This window comes from Corvus cornix, chromosome 3, assembly GCF_000738735.6.
Source record: "Corvus cornix cornix isolate S_Up_H32 chromosome 3, ASM73873v5, whole genome shotgun sequence".
Taxonomy (NCBI): domain Eukaryota; kingdom Metazoa; phylum Chordata; class Aves; order Passeriformes; family Corvidae; genus Corvus; species Corvus cornix.
The window spans coordinates 83,315,476-83,342,583 of NC_047056.1; the positions used below are offsets into that span (position 1 = coordinate 83,315,476).

Here is a 27,108-nt window from a genome sequence, read left to right on the forward strand (position 1 = left end):
CATACTATCACTTAGGCTGGAAAAGACCTTTAATATCATCAAGTCCAACCATTAATGTAGAACTGTCAAGTCATCACTAAATCATATCCTCAGACGCCACATCTACATGTCTTCTAAATATCTCCAGGGATGGTGACTCAACCACACCCCTGGGCATCCTCTTCCAATACTTGAGAACCCTTTAGCTGAAGAAATTTTTTGTAATATCCAGTGGAGATTGACAACACTACATTAGCAATTACAGTAAGCAGAGAAAGCAAAAATTAAAACACAGATTGTTTAATTTCATTTAAGAAAATGAAAAATGTTTTAAAAGGAACAAACGTCATTTGTGGCAATTTTTTTAAGCGGTTAATGTTGGACAATTCAGATTTTCCTTCTTGCCTTTTCTTCCATAATTGAAACCTTGCACACTGTTCAAATACATATATCCATCAGCAAGACGGTCCAGTAACACCATTTCTGTAAAAACGGTTTCATTGGACAGAAATAAAGTAACCTAAAGATCCACAGTGCATTGCTGGAGAGGATTTGAAGAAACCTTGTAGGTCAAATTTATTTGTCCTTCTGAGAAATCTTTTAACAGTCCGGCAAGGCATGCAGGAAACTTCACTCCTTGAGGGAGATGAAGAAAAGGCCAAGTACATATATTGCTCTAGAGTCCCATGTCACAGAGAAGAAAACAGGACTTGAGGAATAGGAATTCCCCAAGCTTTCAAGAAGCAAGCATGGGCTGCAAGGGAAGATGCGTCCTATCACTGCAAAGACAGGTGTCTTTTGTTTTTCTCACATGTACTAGGTCCCACGTAATTCTGTATTACAAGTGTAGAACTTGGACTTCTAAGGGATTCAATACTAACATATAAACTACAGAATGAATACCAAAGTGAATACGGGACATCTCTAAAGATGAAATTTAGTGCATGTTACTGTCTCCTGGAGCACTGAACTCAAATGGCATAACCACTGTACTGTGAATTACTGAAGATAACAAATACCTACATCCCACCAAAAACTTCCAGAATCTACTTTCAAAACACAGCTTTCACAATTTATACCTCCCCCCACTCCCAGATGTGAACACACTTCCAATAGAGGACTTCCTCAGGTGTGGGAAGTAATTTCAAATCCCAAATTTAAAGACGAAAATCATACAATGAAAATATGTTATTTTTACAAAATTTATGCAATTTAACGAAGATACACATACTGTAGAGAAACAGAAGCAAAAACCCCCAAGTGTATTAAATATATCAGACCCTTAAAATCTGAGCTGTGGGATGAGATAGCAAGTGACATGAACACCAGTGTTGTGCCACAGTGCTGTTACAGGATGTAGTTCTTAGAAAGATACTGCTGACATTAAAATATTCAAGAGAAGGTACCAAGAGTACCCGGAGGATCTTAAGTAGAGAGTAATTGCACCCCTTTACTTCAACCACATGCCAAAAATTTTAAACCAGTTTCCTTATTAACATCTTATTAATTACTAAATAAGCAACAGAAATCCGTAAGAGCAGTACCAAGTGTTTCAAACAAAAGCTAAGCATTTATAAAAATCATACATCTATAATTCTTTTTTTTTTTTTGTAACCAACATCTCCTTACAGGAAGTTTTGCTTTGATAGTCAAACAGTGTGACCTGTATGTGGGTACTGTGAAACATCCATAGTAACCTGGGAGGTTGATAAAAAATACAGAGAGCCTTACAACAATTTCCAAAGTATCTTACATCTGATATTCAAACAAGTTCCTGACAAAAACAATCTGGATGGTGGCATCTGGACCAGAGAATGCCATTTGGACACCTAAACAACTACTCTCACTGAAAAAGTAAGCATCTTAATAAAAAAGTACCTGCACCTTTGCAGTGCTTTTATCTTTCAGTAAAGATACTGTTTTGAGTACAGAAAATCATGACACTAAAAAAAAAATTTAAAATCTGTCAAAAAGCAAAATATTGTTCCTTTATTTCAGCAAGCTAAAATTATCAATGTCTGATTTACTACTCAGCCATTCATTTAAATCACAGATTTTTTTCTTTTCAGTGCAGCATCTCTGTTCAAATCAGAGAAGAAATATTTCACAGCTAGTAGCAATACTAGCACTTAAATATCTCTATCACTGTAACTTTAATTATGTAAACCTTCCTCCCAACTCTAAGGATTTTTAAAACATCAACCTGTTTTACTCCTGAATGTCTGTTTTTAAAATATGCAACAACTTTTAAAGTTCAACAAGAGGTTACAGATTTTTAAAATATAACCCACCTTTGACTGAGTTAAGCATTTTTTTGTAGCTGAAGACAGACTCAAGTCAGATTGATATGAATTGCAATGACCTTTCTGTCGCACCTTTCTCTTAATTTCAGATTCTGATTCTGACTCCTCTGTATTTTCCATTACACTGTCTAGGAGGGAAAAGATGCAAAAACATTAACAAGATATGTCCATTCATATACTGTTATAATTATGATCAACTTACTTCTTTACATACACTAACTTGAACTAAACATAAACACATTTTTAAACCTCAAAAAGAGTAAACTGTTTCAAATGTCTCCTGATTTGTATGAATTAAAAAAAAATTCCTCAAAGTAACTGCAAAAATGTTTTACTAATACTATTGCAATGTCTCTCACTGACAATTTTTATCTTATATCTTTGCAAGAGGCTTTAGATTTGCAAATCTCTGCTAACTTCACTGCAAAGGGAGGGTCTGCTGCCAAAATCAGGAGGAGATGCTAGACTATGCTGATGCAAATCTTTACTACAGAACTACTTGTGAATGCATTTAGAATAATTGGAAATGTTCTGCATAATTAGGATTTCACATAATCATCATGGTCGGAAGAGACTTTCAAGATCATCTAGTCCAACTATTAACCTGGCACCACTATAATCACTTCTCAACCGTATCTCCAAGTGCCACATTCAGAAGCTTCTTGAACACTTCCAGAGATGGTGACCCTGTCACCACCATGGGCAACTTATTCCAATGCCCAAACACTCTTTCAGTGAAAAGATTTTTTTCTACTAATCTAAACCTCCCCTGGCACAACGTAAGGCTTTTACCTCTTGTACTTGTAATTAAGACAGAAGGCAGAAGAGACTGACCCCCACCTAGTTACAACATGTTTTCAGGTAGTTCTAGAGAGCAATAAGGTCTCCCCCTAGCCTCCTTTTCTCCAGGCTAAAGTCCCCCAGATCCCTCAGCTGCTCATGTTAAGACCTGTGCTCCCGACCCTTCACTAGCTCTGCTGCCCTTCTCTGGACACACTCATGTCCTTCCCTAGTTGAGGGGCCCAACACTCGATACAGCACTCGAGGTGTGGCCTTCATCAGCGGTGAGTACAGAGGGACAATCACTTCCCTGGTTCTGTTGGCCACACTACTATTGATACAGGCTAGGATGCAACTGGCCTCCTTGGCCACCTGGAAACACTGCCAAGTATCAAGCAGCAGATTTACTCCTTCAGATTTACTCCTTCGACACAAGACACAGTAGTACAGTGAATTATACTGTCATATCCTGTTTTATACTGGGACATTCATTTAAATACTGTAACAGTATAGAAACACAGAAACCCAATAATTAAATCTCACTCTGTGCATTCTAAGAAGTGGAATGTGTTGTACAAGAGTGCCTTGATTGGTTTCATGTTGAAGTGCTATTTACAGTCCTTTAATTGCAGTCTCCATATTGGAAGTTTTCTTAAGACTGTATTTTTTTTAATAGGTATGAACACTTTTTCAATATACATACAGATAAACATCCCACTCTGAGAAGACATCTCAAAACTAAAGACTGGCTCATTTTCAAAAAATAATTACTAATAGGTGGGGCTTTTTTCTAAGTTAACTTTACTTTAGCGTAGTACTGCTGAAAATCTACTTAACATTAACCTAAAATAGCACAGCAGAACCACTTTGCCAGTACAGGTGACTACACAGCTAAATACAGGTTTACAGACTGTATCTATACTAACAAAGCTTAACAAAACACAGGGTATTTTCTTTTCCAATTTCGTAATTTCCACACCTCAAACCAAACTGTGTTTTTTCTACTGCACCTCCATCAGCATACAGCGCTGATGCGGGTTCTTTTTATTAACTCCCTCAGTGTATGAATACACTTCATACCAAGTGCTGGCTACTACGTCGCATTTTTGTTGTACCAACACTGTTACAGAAGTTCCTCATCAATAATTCACAAACAAGCTGGAGGTTTGGGCTCAAACTAGTTAACTCCAGAGATCAGCTCCATCTCCAATTTTATGGTTCTAGATTTTCCCTATATATGTGGTTTTTAAAATAACTGAAGCCTAATTTACAAATATTACATGACTGAACTAGCTGCAGAAATGTCATGAAGAGCAAAGTCCTCCCTTCATGCACAAACTTGTACAAAACTAGAATAACACGATGTAAGGCTGTAAGTATATACACTAAAGGTTATATAAGATTTGGCAACACACCTGCCCAAATCAGGTATTAAAAAGATTATTCTGCTTAGAAGAAATGAGAACTCAAAAGATAACTTACCTACTCCTTGAGACCGTGGTAATCTAATGTGGTCTGCCTCTACCTTCTGAAGCTGAGGTGGGTATTCTTTTCTGGAAAATGAATTAGACGTATGGTTGTTCTTTCAACAGACATCATCAAAATTTAGTCACAATTATATACGAACAAAACAAACCTGAAATGTATCTGAAAGCTATGAATAAGTAGCTTCTCCTATTACATGCTATTTGTACACATAAAAAAGCATTACCAGAATGATAGGAACAGCCACAGTAAATGTTTTGAAGTGTTTCTGATCTAAATCTCCTCTATAATAATGAACAGTTCTGGAGTCTGTCACTTTCAGACCCAAGTCTCCAAATACTGAAGCCTGCATCTTCTCCTCCTCATTCACGAAAAACAAGACAGATACTTTTAAAAGCCAAGAATAGAAACAACTATTATTTTAATATTAAAGTAGATTCCACAAGTCCTGCAACTTAAAAAACAGGAAGAGAAGATGCAAAACAGAGAAAAGAGATCCGATGTCAAAAACTGTTGTGACCAAAAACCAGAAAGAACAAGACAGCAGACATGGTTCCTATATATTTGTTTTTAAAATATTGTGATATAGATAAATTACTGGATAATAAATCTTTTGTTGGTATAACTTGCATAATATAGATATCACATATTTTTGTGCAAATTAATGCAATATATGGCATTACAGCAAGATTTCTCTGAGCCTCCTGAAAGATGTTTTCAGTTTACACATGTGTGTCAAATCATGCTAATACCAAATTAAGATTCCTGAAGCTCAGCGCATGTGGGTTACTGTTTGCAGCACTTTTCTTTCTCAGTGCTTACTCAGCCCTGCAGCTATAGATTACTGTTCTTGTCGTAACAGAGGATGGCACACATCTGAAACACAGCAGACCTTGCCAACAAATTCAGCAGAAACTGGTTTTATTGGAAAATTAAGCACTGGGCTGCAAATGGGTTACACATGTCCCACACTGCTACCTCTGATTACAAGGACATTAATCAACAGCAAGGGGGCAAAGCAAACAGCTGTAGGCAGTAACATCTCCACTAACAGCTAAATTTTGAGGACCCATCTGACAAAAACTTGGCTATGGCTGAAGTAGACTTTAGCTCTAGGTATAAGATTTTATTTCTTTCAGCACAGCATTTCCTAATGCATCAAACTGTAAAACCTTTGGATTTTCTGCATTTCTAGGTAATATTATTAACTAACATCTTTGGAACAAGATTAATCTGCAATGCCCTTTGGGGTATTTCTTACCAAATACCAAACACATTTGACTGTGTTGATGGGCTGCAGCTTTAAAGAAAATTCTGGCAGTAAGAAGGATGGAGAAACAAGCACAGCTACACAGAATGTAGAGATGTCGTGGTACTTAATCACGACTGCTGGCACACATATCACAGATGACAGATTAGGTAGTTTATTTGTTACTGGTTGTGTCAAATGTGTTTCTGAAACAATCCTGCTCCCCAGAAGCTTTTTTAATACCTGCATACACAAAAACTGAACCAAAACTGGAAACTCAGTATGAATATTTATTCATAAATTAAACACAGTATTTTTTTTGATCATTCTCCTTAAAAATCCAAATCATATGGGACTACTTTAAGGCAGAATTAGTGGAAATAAAAGGCAGAGCTCGAACTCATCATTAGGTAATGAGAAGCTGTACTATCAAAACCAATGCTAATGACATTCTAAAGGGTAAAAAACCTGTAACATCATTTTAGATTTGAAAAACATTGCAGTAAGGATGCAGAAGCTGCTGTCTCACGTGTCGTAATTATCTTTCACTAGTATTTCATAACAGTAAATTTTGTTTTGAACATAATTTCAACTAGAAAACAAAGTTGCGCCTCTGAGCACAGTGTTTGTTTTAGTTAGTTATTTGCCTGAACAGTTGCAGATCCAGTAACACCTTCTCCAGTAAAATACTTAGTACGCTGAGCCATTTAATTACGTGTGAGTGAAGAAACAGAAAGGAAACGCGGTTGTTTTTTAAATCAAGCATTACGCCTACCTTTAAAAGGACTATTTGCAAAAGAAAAAAAAACTTAAATTTAAAAACATACAGCACTTCAAAACAAATGCCTTTTTGCTGTTAAACCCTACCCAAAACTAAGTCTTCCATTTCAATGGGAATAACTGCGGGATCAAACAGCTGAGCTGATCAAGATGCAACATTACCCATATACCGTGTGTAACAGTTAAAAAAAACAATGTTCAGAGGTGAAACAATTTTAGGCATCTTGTTTATCTCCTAGATTATAAGCACTTTTAATACTTTTAAGTACAAGTGAAGTAGACAAGTATTTGATAAAAAGCAATCTCAAGAAGTAGTAAAGCATCAAACAGCAAAACATCAATTACAGTAGCAAGAAAGATCAAGCTTTTTCCGCAACACACAGGACTGAAATACTGAGGCAGTCTGGACTGTGCAGCATCATGAACTTTTGTCAGATCTTAACAGCTAAATGCTAAAGTATTCTTGACTAAGTGTGTTTTGCCCAGACAGAACAGTGTCACTGATTTTGTATTTTCAGCAAACATTCATTATTACTGCTATATTCTCTTGCTGATGGAATTGGACCTTAGTATCTTCACAGTGGCCTGGCAGACAGACCTTTATGAAACACTCCAGCAGAAGTGACATTTTCACTTAAAATTTCTTCTCTAGGAAAACAAAAAACAGAAAAGTGGTGGGGGGAATGAGGGGAAGGGGCAGGCACGTAACTTCTGGCTATGCCAGAAAACAAACATAAAGAAACACCTGGATCTGAGAATTTGGGAGACAGTGATTTGGCACAAGCCACACTAAAAAGGCTGCACCAACTCCTAATTTTGTTGAGGTGCAGGCTTACACAAGAGCTGTGTTTAATGCACAGCCTGGCTCTTTGAGAGGCTGCCTACTATTTGGAGATGTACCACTCCAGGTACACTGTTGGTTTCTACATCATTATACAAAAAGAGAGTAAAGCACAATAAGATTGAAGCACAAAGCTGCTGAAGTGAGATTTACCTTCAGCGTGTGTTAGATGAAGAGCAAAGTACAAAAGCCAAAGACTGAAAAGAGAAGCAGCAGCACAGGGAATAGGGTTTTCAGAACACAGGTCAGTAACCCCATTTGGCCCAGAAAGTCAGGAGCTGCCGCTGCACTTATCGTGACAGTAATGATTAAAGCTAAATTTAGCAGCTCCTGCCCACATCATCTTCCCCTGCTAGGACAACAACAAAAAGCAGGCAAAGAAAAAGGAACATATCCAGTAGTACTGGATGAAGAAGCAGCAGGTGTCCCCATGAGAAAATTAAGATCACAAAGCATGGAACTCAAACCTTTTCTTCTATGCCACACGGTGACACTAACTGGCTGGTATTTATTTGATAGCTCTTTTAAGAAGTAACAAAAGACAGTAAAACAGAAAGGCTTGATTTTAGTTCTGAATTTGAAATAAATTTAGAAAATCCTGAATTCACAAAGGACTGTGCTATTTATATCATTATTAGTCATACATTATATATACTTCGTAAACAATGCAACCTGGTATCAAGCTCCTACTGCCAAAAGCCACCTATACAGACAGGAAATTCACAAAAACTCAATTAATTCATTACTATCAAGAAAACATTTCCACTAACACATAAATTTGAGCTATATATGAAGAAAAATAAATGTACTGTATTTCATACTGCTAACAAAGTATTACCAGCAGTAAACCAGATGCAAAACAAGTGAGAAATGACCCTGAAATGAGCAATGAAAAACCAGTGTGTCAGGTTTTGCTATACATTTTCGGTTAACTGCTTTAACATATGCACTTCATGAACAAAATATATACAGTAATGCAATAAAAACCTTTAATGCTATTCAAACCAAGCTGAGAAGATAGAGTGAAGGCTGTTAAACAGCCTCCTAAGAGCTTCAGAACCATTCTATTATGCGAAGTTCGCTGCTCTACAAAAAGAATTAGAAGTCAATTCTTAAAATCCAGAGAATGTTGATGCAATTTTGCATTGGATATAATTTCCAGTGGAAAATTACCCAAAATTCACAGTAACACAGCATTACTTAGAGATGGACGTAAAAGTCCTTTTTCAATAAGAGAGTAAGTGAACCATAAAAATGGAACTAAAAACAATCAACCCCTATCACATATGAGCAGATATGATTGACTGGATTGAATAATCTTTAACTAGCATTAATATAGCACTCAATCAGTTAATTTTCTTAATGTTCATTGCCATGCTCATTTGATCAACAGTAAGCTTACCTTTCCTTTCGGTCCAGATTGCTTAAAATATGAAAAAAGAAAAAAACACATAAGATGTAAAGCCCCACATGTGTTGCACATCACTAAATGCAAAAGTTATTAAACATAAATTTTAACTGTTTCATTGTCTCTTGCACTCACCAGTCTAATTTTCAAACAAGCATTATAATTTTTTCACCACATTTTTTGTCAAAGTAATTAAAAATGCACAAACGTTACTTCATAGACAGCAACAGTCAGTGGTCTAAATACGACATTGACTTGACTCTTTTTCAATGTGCAAAATTTGATTAATCCTGAACTTAACCTGGTTATCTCAATTCTCTTGCACAGCAAAAGCCAGTAAGATAGAATTCTAATACATGATTATCAAGCCTCATTTCCAATCACAGAATCATTAAGGTTGGAAAACACTTCAAAGACAGAGGCCAACCATTAAAACAATCCCTTATCACCATGGAAAAGAGAAAATAATTATGTAAGAATTTGTTTCCAACTATTCAAAAAAAAAAATCATCTGTTTAAATTGAGAAACAAATTCCAGCATCAGTCCTTAAATATTTAAGAAACCACATGGAAAGGCTAGAGATGGATAAATGGGAACCTCCTTCTGAGGTTTAGGTCAAAAAAATCTCCCAAAAGAACCCAGGAACTAGGGCCACTAGTTTTACAAGCATCTCCTTTAACATGAGTTAACATAGAAATGAATGTAGCTGATACTCACAATTCTGGTCCTTTGTATACCAAGACTGATATAAAAATAAATCTAACTAAGCTTACCACACAGACAACTTGAAAATAGCATCTACATGTCTTCTGTCTTTTCAAAATTTGTAATATGGAATGCTCTAAGCTTTTAATCTATTTGACTGTTCCTCCCAAACATCAAAAGCCTAACAAACTTCTGACCTACATGCATTACATTAACTGTATTCTAAAACAGAACAAATTCAAATTGTTTCCTGTTTTACTTCAGCCAAACTAAACAGAGTAATGATATTACACAGTAATAAAAACTCATCCTCCTTTCCTTTTCACAAACAGAACACTCACAAGAATAGAGCAAACTAATTCTCTTGTCACTCAGAAAACAGCAGGAGTGGAAGCAAAGCAGGTAAGAATGTAGTCCTGATAATCCTACAGAGTGCAGTATGAAAGTACATTCCATCTCCATAGTGCTCTGGGAAGAGAGTAAATGGACTTCAAAACTGAATGTGACTGTGGCAACTTAAAACTGGGGCACGAGGTAATGAGCCAGTGCTGTGTGAAGGTGGGGAGAAATTGCTCCTGGCTGGAGCTAGCCTTTACAAACACACACTGCTTTTGTGGAGGTCACATCCCAGTTTATCAATCCAGTCATATCCAAACCATGTCTGTATGGAGCCATATGCAGTAGCTTTGCATTCTTGGCATAGTTAATATGTAACTTGGATTAACTGTTCACAGGTGCTTCGAAGAGTCACCACCCTGTTAGGGAACACATACCCAATGCTAAGGACACTTAAAGGCAGGGAGAAAATTTCCAGAATGCCTGATATTATACACTGTCATTACATTAGATGCCTTACTTGTTTTAAAATCCCTCAAGAATATAATGCATTTAAAGGAGTTCTCACTTTTATACCTCAGGAAGATTAAGAGATGAGAATTCTAGATTGATCACTGTCCCTACCGTTTCATGCAGCTCATGCACAAGATTTGTTAAACATGCAGTACATACATGCTATTTCAGTGTCAAGTGCTGAAGAACAGTCAGCCAAAAGCAAGACAGAACTATGCATCCATTAAATGAAGCAAAATAGTCTGAACCAACTACAACACTAGGCCAAGCTACATCTGAAAATCTGTTGTATCAGACATGAACAAATTTTAATTTAATCCCCAGATTCCACTGAAAAAAACCATGAATGTTTATCATAATAATATTTTGAAATACCAAATTTTGTTGTGCTAGAAACTTGCACATTACATATGAGAGCAACTATATATATGCATACATATATATATACACACACATATATATGCAACTATACTCAGCCAGACTTTAAATTAACATGCATGTGCAAAAAAGTTGCAGAAGGGGATAAGAAATGCAGTACATACACAAATCATACACAAACTCAACTTGACAGAGATTGTAATTGAGTTCACAGTCAGTTTGCTCCACGTGATACCATCCCCACCCAAAGAACCCTGCATAAGTAACAGAATCTGTAATGTCAGTGCCAGAGACTAAAACTGCTCAGCTGCTTTAATAATGTTTTTATTTTTGGTTATTCTTTCAAGAATCTAGTATAGATTTAAGTACAATATATTAGGTTAGACAAAATTATTTTCCCCATGTTGTTACTGATTATCACACCATAGAACAATCTACAGATGCAAAAAATTAACAGAACACAACTTTGTGTCACTTGGAAATTAGCATAGGAAAACAAAACCTAACACTTCAGAGCTCAATTTCCATGCTACCCACTCTTTTGTCTGTATATATATACACCAAGAATTTCATTCTTGGTCTGCCCCTCACATTTTCTGCAAATACTCCTTTTTGAGGAATCACCATCAGCATTTACTTTTAAACTCAACTATTGCCTAATGTCATTAAAGACTAGCCAAAAAAGGATATCAAAAAATTCCTACACAAGGAAAAATACATGACCAAAATATATTACCCACTTCATATGGTCTGGAATTTCATATTATGGTCAGTTTTAAACAGTCCTATTTTAGTTGGCTTTTTTCTGACTATTGCCTTCTCACTCAGAAACCTACCTTTTTAACATCAAGTAGTCCTGAAATCCCTCTTCTTTTATTTATTAAAAAAAGCCTGTCAGGAAGCCACATTTTATTAGTTTTCAATCCTCTAACTCAGAAACAGATTTAGAAGCTTTTAGAAAGCAGTCAGTTGAGTCAGAAGCTACTGGAATTAAACATCATTTGCGAAGTTTCTATGTAAAGCTCACCCTCAGTCAATTAGATCATGCTGGTTCTGATATCCTCCAGTAACAAAGCACTGCTTAGGATTTTTATGACTGTTTCCTGCCTCTAAAACTCCAAAAATATTCCTAGCATAAGAGTTAATTGTCTGTTGCTAATGTAAATGAACTACAGTAACAATCCTAAAAGAAAACACAGTCAGAACACTCAAGATGACTACTACCCAATTACTTCACACGAATATTCAGCTTGCTTATGTTGTGCATTAGTTTCCTTCCTGCACGTCACACATGCCAAGTCACTACCTTTTTTTCTTCTCATTACATTGTAGGCTTATAAGGAAGCAAGTCCCACAGGCACAAAAGGCAAGCAGGCAAATCTAACACCCACTGAAGATAAAGAATCTTTGGAGCAGGTTGAAGAAACCTATGGCACTCAACTTAGTAAAATAAATCCATTTTGACTGGCTGCTTAGAGAACCATCTCACAACAAAGCTCAATCAAGTACACAAGTATTACCAAAGTCAACATTCAGAGCAATCTTGCATGGTTTTGTTTACTCCAAATTATTTTCATTAGCACTGCAGATCAGAATTTTATCCCTCAGAATTACAAAAACCCCCACAAACAAACAACTCCTACCCAAAAAACCCCCACAAATAAACAAAAGCAAGCACAAACACACACACACAAACAAAACCCATCAGAAAGGTAAGGGCATGAATGTTTAGAGAAGCTCCACATTTTTCTCAATGAGACACTGAACAAAAATATTCTAAAAAGGATTTCATGCAAGAAAAAGCACAGCTGATTCAGCCTAAACCACAGTGATAACATAAACCCCCACCCTTCAGCTTAACTCACAGTAAAAACTGCCAATCCTTTTTAGTCATCAGCCTTGCACTAATGGTAAGAAATGTAAAGAAATGTAAAGAATTGAAAAGAGAGCTACCTACTACTGCATCTGCTACCACTACAGGAAAGGAAATGTCCATCCTATATACCATTTACAGATTATAGTACTGTTTGAAATGAAAAGAGGCAACAACCTAAGTCCTCAAGGACAGGGTAAGACAGCAACTATGAGGAAAGGCTGAAAGAGTTGGGGTTGTTCAGCCTGGAGAAGTGAAGATTCCAGGGAGACCTTACTGTGGCCTTTCAGTACTTGAAGGGGGCCTAAAAGATAGAGGGGGACAAACAGTTTAGCAAGGCCTTCTGCAACAGGACAAGGGGTAGTAAAACTAAAAGAGGGCAGATTCAGACTAGATAGAAGAAAGAAGAGTTTTACAACAAGGTGGGGAAACACTGAAACAGGCTGACCCTAGAGGTGTTAGCAGCCCCGTCCCTGCAAACATTCAAGGTCAGGTGGGATGGGGCTCTGAGCAACCCCATCTAGTTGAAGATGTCCCTGCTTATAGCAGGGGGGTTGGACTAGATGACCTTTTAAGTCCCTTCCAGCCCAAACTGTTCTATGAGTCTATTATTTTGTGACTAAAAAATTCCTTTTTCAGTCTGTTTATTCAATGTCAGATTACTCTAATACATGTTTGGATCACATAATTCATTCACATTAATATATGGGCTTTGTTTTTCTGAAGTTAGCAAACCTAGCTCAGGGAAGTAGAATGAAAAAAACAAAGGACAATGCCTACATATGATTCCCCCACCCTAAAAAAAATCTATGCTAAAAAACAGAGAAGAAAAAAGGTAGCACAAGAAGGAAAATACAAAATGCAGACAGGATAAAGCACTCATGTGGGATAGTGGAAATCCATGGAGTTCATAAACAAAAAGAGTTCTGAATGGATAAACTTTGAAAGAAAATTCCTTAAAACAGCTGGTATCTCGTATGTTTGTAAATCATACTGGATGTAAAAAACACCTAGAAACTACCCTGCAATTTACAGAAGTCTGAGGGGCTTTAAGTTTTCAAACCAATGAAGTTCAATTCAGCATATTTCAGTAAGATTCACCGGTTTCCAGTCATCCTTTCTAAAAATTATTCACATAGATGCAAAACCTTGCTTCTGTTAGATGTTCCAATTTATATGTTTTATGCTACATTTACAGACCATATACAATAATCAGATCTATAATTTAATGTTTAGATGGAACTTACACAAGCTGGAGTTGCTGTGACTTAGTACTTGCTGATCATGTTGTCAGTTATGCAAATTCCTACTGCATACTACGTTTGTCTGTTTCAAAGTATCGTCTAAAAATATTTATGCTAGCAGGTGCTCTCCTACTACATGCCAGTGTTCCTCAAAATGACTAAATTCTAGTATTATATGATAGTAATTCCTAAATTCTAAGTTTTATGAAACTTTAGTAATTAAGGTGAAAGCTCATAATCAAGAATGCACCCATGTGATTACTTACATTTTCTTAAAATGCTTCATAGCATAAGGAAAACTGTTACATACAAAAACAGAGAGGACTTTTAACAATTGAAACATCTGGAGAAACAAATGTAATTAGTCTTACCTTTGGGCTGCTGTTTTTACTACGGTTGTTTGTGCATGTGCGTGGTGAAAACGTCTGCCATGTACCACAGTTACAGGACCAGATATATTCTGAGCATTTTCACTGCAAACATACAGAAAAACATTTAAGAAAAGACTCTGGTGTGTCTGTACAGTCCTAGGTAAAAAATGTGGTGTCCTAATTTTACAAGGCCAACCACACAACACCAAAAATTAAAGCATTTCTGAACCAATAATACACATTGTTAGGATCCTTTTACAGGCATAAAAACATGCAGCCTTATAATAAAACAGACATACAAGAATATACAAAAGGGTTTTTTTCCTGTAAGAAAAGGTAAAGATTTTTTTACTGAACCCTGTACTGCAAAAAGACACTGCGTTTTTTAATGACTTGTAACCATTTATAATTAATTTATACTTCCATCTCTCATTTTATTAAGGCGTAATATGAACTTCTTGAATATGACTTAAGGGGAAAAACGTGAACAGACTGAATTCAGGAATATCCCTCACAAAAAAAAAAATAAGCACAGCAAATTTACGGACACAAGATGACTCGTAACTGAAAAAAATCAACATATTTTCAAAAGAAGAAAGGAAGGATTCTCAGGTACTCATACGTCAACAGGACTCTTATTCACCAATGTATTTTAGCATTTCTTTGGTTTCTTCATTTCTTGCTTTTTTGACTTTTATCTCATTATTATGTAAAACCAGTAATTATGGAAAGATTTCTTACCATTACCCTCTCTAGTAAAAGTTGACGTTAAGATACAGTAGATCAATAATACAGTAGTGCTTCTTCAAAGATCATTAAACTCTAAAAATTATCCTGCACGCTGCTGTGACAGGACACACAATACCATGCTCGGAATGTTCAAACAACACACAACTTTTAACAAACAGCAGGTTGATTATAGAAAGTGTTTCAAATTATGGAAATACAGTGCTTAAATTGTGCTTTTTAAATTGTTTGGAAATTTTAGTTGCACTAGAGAAAATTATGTGAAACAGCATTCCTATTAATAATATTTCTCAGAAATATTATCTTGCCATTTTTCCTGTTATGAGCAATGAAAAGAAACCTAAAGTACCAAAATTCAAAAAAAGCTGACAAACAGCTCCTAACTCTCCTTTACATTCCCCAAAAGAAGAAAATGAGTAAACCGTTAGTTTGCTTTTTAATTTTCAGTTTAGCATTACAAACCCTTTTGGAAGCCTTACATAAGTCAGGATTAGAAGCTTTTGGAGCATTTCTGACTGACCCTAACATAACCATGAATGTAACAGAAAAAGATTTATCAAAACCCGAACAGTTAAATGCTCTTTTCTAGAATATGGAATTTAAAAACATCATAAACCACCTGTTAATAGTTCAACTTTCTGAAAATTAATAGTATCCATGCAAACACCAACCTCCTGAAAGTCAACACACTCATCTCGTGTGCTTCTAAGACTATGCAACTCCAGCTGGTCAGTCATCATCCAGACAATCTACCTTTGTCTAATTTGCCACCTCAGAAATGAAAAGCTGACAACTACTTGCCCTAAATACTTTAGAATGTCTCAAATGCTCTTTGGCTTCCTGTTTAATGTATTTGAAAAAGATACTAGGAAAAAAAACCAGAAGCAGAGTGCAGGAACGCTTTCTCTAATGCTTCAGACCTAAGGACTTTAAACAAGCAAGCAAGTCTATATATCTCTCCTGTTTTACCATTGTATCTGCTGGATCTGAACATCGCCAAACTATCATGATTGTGAAACTCTGTCTTGTGCCCCCATTGCAGAAAAAAACTGTTAAGCAGCACTTTTGCTTTTTGCCTCACACTCATGTATGAAAACTCCAGTAGGTGCTGGAATAGAGTATTGCAGACTGCTCAGGGATCAGATTTGAATCAAAGCAGACTGTTCTAGATGGCACACTTAAATGGTTCATATGGTGTCAGACAAGCTTCCAACCAGGACAGCTGTAAAACACAATCTGCTCTATAATCTTGTTCTCTGAACAGATCATACCCTACACAGACAGAAACACCAGAAAATACAATCATAAAGTCCTCCTGAGCTGCAAAACAGGCACATCAGAACTGAAATCTGACTTCGCAAGTCTCAGCACAATTTCTTGAAAATTAGGATAACACACTAAAAGCAGAGTGATGTAATGGTCAGAAAGTTCCTTGAAAGAACAAATGTTCTAAAAAGAACTTACACTATATTAACAATAAATGTTTCATTAATGTTAGCTCAGAAACCGCAGAATGATTTGAAGCCCAGGCTCTGATGAAAACAAGGTTTTACTTTCACATGCTATCCAGCTGATCCTAGGAAATTCTTAACACCACATAACCAAGAGGCAAAACAAAAAGTCTCGCACTGGGCCAATGGATGGACCTAGAAGTAAAGTAAGAACATTACAAGAACACACAACATAACTATAGATTACATGAACTCTGCTGTTCATCAAATAACTTTTTAAACAAAACATTATCAAAGAAAATCTAAAAGGACTTTAATACAAGTTATTTAAAGCCAGAAAAGCTAAAGCTATTTGAAGTTAAGACCTCATGGTTAAAAAAATACAACCAAAAGGAATCAGGTTAAGAGTTTGATACTGGATTTGCTTAACCAGGTAACAGATCGTGACTTTTTGGTTGGTTTAAATTTCTCTAACAAGTTCAGTGAAAATTTCTTCTCATTGTCCTTGCATATCCCTTCTTCCCATCTCTTATTCTCTGAATTTTAGGGACTACAGTACTACAGTAATACTCATTTGAGTCAAGCCCCATTGATTTGAAATTTTTAATCCCTATTCTGTAGATAAGATGAGAAAAAAGACTCCAACACTGTGATAAAAATCACCATGAACAGATGAAGAATATGAAGCATCTGATCTCCTTGTATTTAATCTAGCATCTTAAATGCATGATCAACTTTCAGAATCTTCTCTAGTTGAAGAGTCTAAATATTGAAAGAGTAACTATCAAGCACCTCCCATTCTGCATAACAAAGTGAACATGCCAGCAATCGTCACTAAAGTGACTAGATCACAAACCTTTACTGATACATGTTATGAAAGGTACAACAATATCCCAATGGAGTAATTAAATCAAGATAACCACTTGTAGCATAACCACAAAAAGCAGTGACCAAAATCTGAGAAGCAGTCACAGCGTCCTATATACATTCATTATTCACAAATAAAGCCTTTCATTAATGACAGTTTATTAAGAAGAGGGTGGATGCTTATATTTTTCATTTAAATTCAGTATGCAGCTCAGTACTAGACAAAAGGTGGGTGCCCATTTACATGCAACAGATTTTACTCTTTTAGTTGAATTTTATAAACTCTACTACGCCTTAGGTTTAGATTGTGTTATTTGTCAAGAGAAGGCAGTTCCAATCCAGGTAACAGAATGTCTGAACTACATGCTTAGACCATCTAAAAAATCCTCAGTAACTATTTACCTTAAAACAAAACCTGCATACCCTTCTGGAACTTAATAAAAGCATACATGTGTAATATGTATAAACACACATGTACAGTCAAGTATGACTGCTTTAACAGAAAAGTAAGAAAAATTCCATGGTAAGGTTGGATTTTTCTACAAATTTCACAGCCAGCCAAAGGAAAATTCCAGTTACCAGAGAATTAGAGGAATCTTATTTTAAAGGTACACTCAAAACAAAGAACAAGTATAACATAGATGCACAGGTTCCTTCAATAGTTAACACAAAGCAAAGGAGCCCTGACAGATTTGCAATAGTTACTTTTACCTTTATGTCTATGTTCAAGAACAGAATCCTAAAGAATGGAAATGACCAGGATGATTCTGTAAGAACTGGTGAATTTGAAGATGTGCAAGACAGAAATATGGATATAATCTTATAAATATGTTGTGTATACAAAAAAAAAATCTAAAGACAAAACACTATTTGCATAGATAAACCAAGGACAATGAAGTACCATGCGAATTTGTGTAAATGTAAAAATAACCTATAACAAAAAAAGCCCTGTCATTAAAAAATTTTATTTTTAAAAAAACTTTTTAAGTTCCACATAATAGTCCAGTAGTTTATCTCAAGACATGAGTCTTAAAGACCAGAACAGCAGGAAAGAACACAGAACTTCAAGGATTTATTTTCTCAAGTGACTATGATAAGATGGTCCCACTAACCAACAGTGCTTACAGCATACAAGAACCATGTCCTGATTGCAGAGAGGGGCCGGAACTTGGACCTCTGTGGGCATGGCTATGTTGCTATTCTATACCTCTCAAATTATTGCTGGGAGTTGTGGTGTCAGGGGGAAGAATAAGGACCATATCCCCAGAAGTGTGCCATTCCTTTCTTCATCAAGGCTGAGTTGCTGGAATCAGCCTTGCAGACCCCATCCTCTGCTGCTGCCACTCGCCACCTTCCCATTCCTCCGAGATGTGACTCCAGGATGTGGCTCTGAAGAGCAGTGAACACGGCTCTGGGATGTGGCTCTGAAGAAGTGTCAGAGCCGTGCAGAACTGAGCCCAGTGGAGTGGTCCAAAGCAGCAGTGGAACTGAGCCTGAACCAAGCCTGGTGCAGTGGGGCAGCGGTGCAGCACAACACAGATGATCTCGTTTCCAGGGTTTTGTCTGGCATTGTTTTCCATTTCCTGTCATTATTTTCCACTGTCTCAGGCTTGAGGATGGGGAGAGCCAGGTGCAGGGAGTGTCCACCATCTTGTCTTTCTCCCAGCAGCCACATGGAACTAAGTCAAAGTGGCAAATACCTTTTGTGTGGATAAAGCACCTTCCTTTATTTTTTTATGCTTTTGTTATTAATGCTGCTGCTGTCACTGTGCATTTCTTACTCCACTGCTGTTTGCTTTCAGTAAATGGTTATCTCAACCCATATTCTCTGCCTTTGTCCCTCTCTTACTGGAGGGGACAAGGAGAAGGGAAGTAGCTTATCTGGAGTTTAGTATCCAGATGGTGATAACCCATCACAGATAAAGACAAGGACATCCCTCATGCAGCTACATACACACTGCATATTTGATAACTAGCCCATCTATAGCTGGGTATCTTAGGAACTTTTCCTTCCTGCAAAGGTTACCAAACTGAGTGTGCTTTAGCAAGATGAAACACTCCGTGAGAAAGTTAGGTGAATATATCACTTTTTATTATATACTAAATAATCAGTCTCTTACAAGCTAGGGACAGTAGTAACAAGCAAGTACAACACTGAATGCTTGAAGACACTTCCTGTCAGCTCTAAATACAAGTGACAATCTCAAGCTATCCTATACAAGTATGGCTGTTTGCTGAATTCTTTAAAAAAAAGTCTGTGGATCCAAAATCAAATTATATCTTGCAGTAAGAAAAACAGAAAATGCATCCTGACTTAACCTTGGCAATTCAAAGTCACGGAAAGAAGCAAATCTAGATGGGGATGTAAAAAATATTTTCCTACCTGCTACCACTGCATAGAGGACACAAGAACACATGCAGGCAACGTGGGTAAGGTACTAACAAATATGCTAGTGAATGCTCTAAATCCATTTTAACAGTCTTCTGGTACTTCACTTATGTGGTGTTAAACATTTTGCAAGAGGAAAGACCTTAACAATCTAGTTGTCCATCTTCACTCAGAAGCACAGTACAGCATAGCTTCTTAAAATGAACAGCAGATAATGTAAATGCACTAGAAGGTTGATTTGTATCAATGATCAAGTAGGCAAGGAAACATAAATTAAATGTATTACCTCAGTTTCTTGCTATTTCCCATCATGTTGAGGCCGATTGCATTCCCTTTAAAAAGTTTGAAGCTTCCAGCTTTGCCTCGCCTTGCATATGCTTTTATGGCATCGCTGCTGGTGCCGATAGTTCCAGGTCGACAACGAACTGACTGTCACAACAGAATTAATACATATTAAAATAATCATATAATTGTGTAGAAGTTAGAAGGAGAAAATTAATGCAAAATATTAATATAAATATTACTTTGGCTTCATTTTTGAACTGCTTTTATACCAAATTTCATGGAAAATACATAGTGTCTACACTCTTACTCAACTGGATTCCTTACTAAACAAAACACAAAACAAAACAAAATATCAATATATTTGATATTTGGTACAGTATTTATGATAATTGTCTAAACTCAAAATTAGTTATTCATGCTCATATTTTCAGAATACTATGCAAATCAAGAGAGGAACAAAAACTTTAAGGGTAGGTAGATAGACAGCTTGGTGTATGTTCCTAAAACACCACAAAAACTTTAATTTCTATGGCTATGCAATACGGTTTAAGAACCTAAAAAGCTTTAAAGATACATTTTCACCATGAGATAAACAGATTATTTACCTTTTTTTCTTCATTGGGACTGAAAGGCCCATCACTGTCATCTAAACTGAGCAGATTTGCCTCGCTAGACAGGTGTGGGAGAGAAAAGCACATACATTGTAATCCACCAGAGCACCCACAAAACATTTTAAACTCAAAAGGGTTTTTTTTCCCTTTCCCTCTCTACATTTAAATGCATCATATACACATTGTATAAATATGCACAGAACAACATGAACATGAAATGAGCAACACAGTGATCATACGCATTACGTGAACCTGCACTTGGAGCGTACATCAAATTATTTTGCAAAAAGCAAAGCTAAAATTATTAATTCAAAATAGACAATGCTACTGAACCTTCAATATGGTTACGACAATATTACTGACACTATAAAGATTCTATACTCTCTGCATAAATTCAGTCCAAAACTTCATTAACCTTTAAAACATGATCTTAGTTTGTTTATGCCTATCAGTGTTCAAGTATGTAGTTTAAAACTGCAAACTTCATAGTACTTTAGGAGAACTTAATGTAACTACATTTTACACCACAGCAATTACTACAAAGTATGTCTTCCTAAAAATAACATATTCAGTTTGATTCTACTGCTTATTAAAATGTGTTTCTTTAGTACTTTCAATGTCTGTAATCCCCAACCACTAGAATGAGGAAGAAGATTAAAAAAAAGAAAGCCACTCCATGATACTCTAAAAACATTCTTTTCAGTAATAGGCAATTATCCTCAAATAATCTTAAGTATTTAAATTGAAACACCAATCACGCATTACATACTGACAGCAGCTAGATTAGGCTAACATATTCTTTTTTCCAGGAGAAGGAACCTGCAGATAACCCCTTCCCATCAATCCTGATAAGACTCCTCCTATGTTGGCTACAACAAAACAATACAATTTTAGTCAACTTGCAATTGCATGGTTTGAAAAGTTTTAATGAAGATCATTCAGGCAGAAATTACTTAAAAGAAAAGCTGTTATGCCAGGTGTTTAAAGGCAAGAGCTACACAAGAGAAACAAACATTTCTTAGCTGCGTCAGTATGACACGCTGGCTGCAATACATACAGTGACTTTAGCTCTTCACATATAGTTAGTCACTCAGTGCCCCCTCCCTCAGGTTCCTAACAACTTTTTCCATGCACAAGATTTCCCTTCACATTACAATTTATTCTTCCCTATTAAGCAATATAGATATCCCTAGAGCAAATAAAAATAAAATAAAAACATTGGGTGAGATCTACAGACTCAAGATGGTGCACACAGTTGATTTTGAAATGGGAGGAATCATGTAAATGTGAACACATAGCCAGTGGCACTGTTGTATTTTACTTTCATTTACAGACCACCACAATTCTAGGTTCTCAATGGTAAAACAAACAGTGTAGTAAATTCATCACTAATTTCAAACAAAGGCAAAAGAGTTGTACTTCTGTACAGACTACACATGGATATCAAAATTTTTAAATCCTGCAACATTTTTTTAATTCTCTTTCAGAAAAAATTATCCCTTCAAGGGAGGCTCACTGAGCCTTCTCAAATATTCATCAGTAGACAGAGTTTAACAATTTCAGAAATTTTCCACATCCTAAAAAATAAACAAAACCCTGCAGCACAGACATGAACAGCAACCTACAATTCCTGCAGCTCTGGCATTTGCCTACTGTGCTGCCCTAGTCAGATCATTTCACCTCTAGTAACGTTTTCGTTCTTTAGCTTCAGTTCATACAAAAATGATGGTTGTTTTCAAAACACCTTTGTACTGTGGCAATACTTTTAGGATTTCAACATGCTGCAATACTGCAACTGTTTTAACAAAGGACATTTGAGGGGGGAGGTAAGAGAAGGTAATACACTGCAAACGACCAAAACACTGAGCCAATGCTTAAATCAAAATGAACAAGAGTAACTCTTATCATGCAACATGACTAGAGAAATATTAGCAAATTGGAAGTTTTAAATGAACCGATATTTAGATCTTAAGGAATGTGAAGTATATGCATCAGAACCAGAAAGGCTGTTTTTTCAGAGAGCAGAATACATAGCAACCGAGCAATGTCTATTTGCTCATGTATCACATGCTTCCACCAGCTGCCTGCTTCAAAGCTGCAATTTATACAGGCAGGAAAAAACCCAAACCAACCCAAAACAAACACTGTACCACACCCCCAACATACCAGTCAGTAACATTTTTAACATCCCTGAAATGAAACCTCAGCTGCCTTGCTGGGAGGATGCCTCCACACTCGTGTCACTTTTAACCAGGGAACCAATGGGGTTCCTGGTTATTTTCACATTGGAACAATAATTGCTAACTTTTTAATACATTCCTTAAAATTTTATAACAAATGAATGTTAAGTCTTCACTAAAATTAAGGGGGGAAAAAATACAAGTAATTTACCTAAACAGAGTTCTTTCCAAAGGGGAGTTCATAACTACACATTCAAATTTAGGCACGGAACAAGAAAACAAAAATTTCTGTTTACCTACCTCTAATCACCTGCCATTTGTTTAATGTTTTAAAACATTAAGAACTATGCAATAGTTAGTTAGACAGCTCAGATTAACAGGCTATGTTTTCACTACTATCTACAAGCAACCCAAACTTTAAATCTCTGTTGACCATTGAGGTTAAACTCTAATAAGCTGCAAACACATTTCTATCAACTACCACCTGATCCAGTCACATTTCAAACATAATTGAAAATTCTTTCTGAAAACTATTATGCATAAAACCGGTGGGTTTATGTGAGAGTATTTGCCTTCACAGCACACTGTCTACATTCTTTGTTTTAAATTACATGGTGGTAGGCAACACACCTAGTATCAGAGGCACAAGAGAAGTATTATTTAACCCAATTCACAATGCCATTCCATTAAAAATAGCCTTAATTTAAAAACTTCTCATCAATTTAAAGGCTACAGTGCACTACTAAAAGGGTCACAAAAGACATATAAAACATATATATAACTATGGGACGATTTTTTGACAAAGTAATATAAATTTTATAAGCAGTGGAAAAAAGCTCAACATAAATATATAACACTGTACAATGCTGTTCCATTTGTCAATACAAGGAAAAAAGAGGTTTATTCCCCTAAATGGAAGGGGCAAAAAATAAAGCTTTTTGAAAGAAAATGGTAGTTAAGTAAGGACACCATCGTGCAAATAAATTAGACCCATTTATTTGTATTCATTGTTTTTGATAAGGCTACTATTGAACAAATCTCAGTGGAAGGCAGAAATCTAAGACTATTAAGAAAACAGTATGACAGCCAAGAGAAAACTGGGCCCATCCATTTACAAAACCACAGTGGAGCATACTGAAATATTTCAAAAACATTTACACAGATATTACAAAGGAAGTAAATATAAATTATCCAAGACACTTCAAGAGAATAATCTGTAACACCAGAAAGCATCTTATAACATGTTAATTTCATGAATCACTTGAATATATGACTTCGGCCATGTTTGCTTAAGTCTGCTATCCTTTCATATTTTCTGCTACACAAGATCAGCTTAATTTCCACCATTTGTTCTGTGGTGGATTACACAGGTTTCAGTGCGCTCAACTGACCACTGTATTTTTTTCTATTGTTCTACATAAAGGTAGATCTCCTATGGGATCTCCAATTACAAAGCAAGGAAAGTCTCACGCCACTTGCTACCATCCTGAGTAGATCAAATCTTCTAGAACATCAGAAATGTTACTTTTACTCTTTCAAGTGGACTGAATATTATCTGTAGGTGTTTACTTTGGGATAAGATACTTGTTAATTACCATTCTTAATTTCCATAACTCTAGTTCCATGCTGAGTATCAACTCTAGCATCATATAGTGTTGGGTGATCATTAACTTTTCCAAAACCTTCTTCAGTTTACAAATATTTTTTTGTCTTTTTGTGTTCATTACTTACCTTAACCATTTTGACTCACCTCATATACTTCCCAAGTAAGTTAAATGACACCCTTCTTTTAAAATAATCTACCTACTCTAAAGATTGCTGTGGTAGGAGCACATTAACCACATACTTTGTGCTCATCTCACTGAAGAAAAGATAATCCAAGCAGACATTCAGTGCTGACCAACATCATTAGTACAGGTCTCATGGGGTAACACAAGAATACAGCCAATCCTTTAAGCGTTGGGGTGTTATGCCTAGGCTAGCTCAAAACAAACTTACTGTGTGTCTGCCATGAGGAGGGCAAAAAGCTGTGATAAAGTCAGGCATTTTAACACCAGTACCTCCACAACAAGCATGAGATGCATCCAGCCGCTTGCTTCAGACTCACAGCTCTCTCCACAAAGAAATCATGTAAGAGTCAAACATTGTGGTCAGCATCAACACACTACAGCGAATACTTACTTACTGCAAAACATACTCAAAATACTGGGAGGGACACTAAGCTTTATGCTGGAACAATTATATGAATTAAAGCTGCTAATCTTTGAAATGTTCTACTAAGAGTAAAGGAAACAAAAAAAGAGAGGAAAATTTACTGTTACTTGTTTTCTAAAGATTCCCTTCTGTCAACGTTTTGTTACATGCAATAAAAATGCATCAGAAAAGCAAAAAACACAAATTATTTCAAAATGCTCAAAGCATGCTATGTCTTTAAGACAAACAAACCCAGGTGTTACCAGAAGTAAATATGTGGGCAGCTTAAAACATGTAGCTGTTTGGAGGGAAAAAGAAATTGCCTCAAATGGTATCAGAGAATGGGTAAGTAAAGAAGACAAGATCTCCGGTTTAAATCAATTTTGAACTACTCTTTTATCTACACTTCCAGATGAGATTCTGCATAATTCACAGATAGAAAAGCAAATGAAAAATTATCTAAGTAGGCAATAAAAATTCAATTCTGGCTATGGGAAAACTGTTTATTGTAGAGAATATTTGAAAGGAATGAAAAACCATCCAGACATACAATCTTAAAATCAGATACAATTACATAAAGCATATGTTTCATAATAATTTTTCTAACTTTTTTTTTTTTAGCATCATTACTCTACACATTTTTCATTCTGTATTCTTAAGTCAACATCAGCTGGAGACAGATGGAAAACAGCAGTAAATTACTAGAAGAAAAAATAGCTGCTATGCTTTCAAATGTGACTTATTTCTGAAGGTGAGTAAAACAGAAATAATAACTGTATGGCATGTACTGCCCTCATACTGAAAACATATTTGTGCGCACTACAAATGGATGTAAAGTTGCTAGGGAACAACATGAGCTTAGTTTTATAAAACTAAAATACTCTCAGTTTGTGAACCCTTTAAAAAGTGCTTCTAACTTGTGATACAGTTCTGTTTTGACAAGAGCTCTTAGTGCTTACCTCATACTTTAATGAACTCCTGAACTCATTTTTTAATTACTGAAACTTCACATTTCTTAATGTTTTATTAAGATTACAGCATAGCCTGCTGCTGCAGCCTATGTGGTTATGTGTCTACTTCCTAACTCCCTTCCAATGCATACTATTTGGCAGAATATTAGATGATACAAATTCATATATGAATTATTTTTGTACTTAATCACAGGATTCAGTGTCTTCTTAATAGAGAACCACAGCATAGTTTTTAAATTTGCAGGTCCCACTCTCCAAATATCTAAGAACAACAAATAAACCGACGTGAATTCTTTGTGCGTGACACTTGTTGCTCTTTTAACAATTCATTAGTCATTTTGGAAGTGAGTACGTTAATATTGAGAAAACATATTAGTAACAATAAAATGTCACAAGGACAAAGTACACAGTCAAACTATACACATGGGATTTAAGTTTTAGCCAAAATCCAAACATACCAAGTAAAGGAATACATTTTAAGGGAAAAAAAGAGCCTTAACTCTATTCAGTGAAATAAACACAAAGAAAGAAAAACCTACGATCTTTAAGATCGGTTTAACTTGATGGAGGCCTAAAGCTACTGAAGTACTTTAACCATATCTGTCAAGTATTGAGTAGCATTATCATTAAAGGAAAAGCTGAAGCTGCTTGGACACCCTACCTATCAACCTATTCTGCATATTCACATACTTCTTGTCTGTGTTCCTTAGACTTACACAGAAGCTCCAAGGACAACTGTAGCTCTTGTGAAATGTACTGTGCCCTGTGTTGTAAGCCCCATGTTCACAATAAAACTTACATTGTAATGAATTCCTATATAGCAACACTATTTAAAATAATAACTTATTTGAAATAATTTTTCTCAATCACTGGAAGTTTAAGATATTATATACTGTTTCTTATTCATAAATTACAAAAAAGAAGTATTTAATTATAAATAGACATTTATACTTTCAATAGCCTAGATAAAAGCATCCTTACTCTTTCTCTGCATCTCCTTCACTTTCTTCTGCATGATCAAAGCTCCAATTACTTTTAAAACCTCCATCTCTCTTGGACTGTGATCTATCCAAAGCTGAAATGAGAACAAGTTAAGGTAAGTCTTGATTTCAAGCTGAGTTATTAGTCAACACAAACTAGAGGAGTAAACCAGATGCATGTATTTTCC

At 35.9% G+C, this 27,108-nt stretch overlaps 1 protein-coding gene across 4 annotated transcripts in view; it reads right to left on the reverse strand.

The window, feature by feature from the left end:
* The window catches only part of SENP6 (SUMO specific peptidase 6), a 70,789-nt gene that overhangs the window by 26,830 nt on the left and 16,851 nt on the right, over nucleotides 1-27,108 (reverse strand). For 3 of the 4 annotated variants that reach the window (XM_039568259.1, XM_039568258.1, XM_019288854.3), the window contains exons 2-8: nucleotides 26,922-27,015; nucleotides 20,591-20,654; nucleotides 19,987-20,129; nucleotides 14,247-14,348; nucleotides 8,820-8,840; nucleotides 4,545-4,615; nucleotides 2,271-2,410 (exon numbers count right to left, since the gene is read on the reverse strand). In XM_039568259.1, coding sequence (XP_039424193.1) covers nucleotides 2,271-2,410; nucleotides 4,545-4,615; nucleotides 8,820-8,840; nucleotides 14,247-14,348; nucleotides 19,987-20,129; nucleotides 20,591-20,654; nucleotides 26,922-27,015 — 635 coding nt within the window. The remainder of the gene's footprint in view (nucleotides 1-2,270; nucleotides 2,411-4,544; nucleotides 4,616-8,819; nucleotides 8,841-14,246; nucleotides 14,349-19,986; nucleotides 20,130-20,590; nucleotides 20,655-26,921; nucleotides 27,016-27,108) is intronic. The other variant, XM_039568260.1, reaches the window with a different exon arrangement.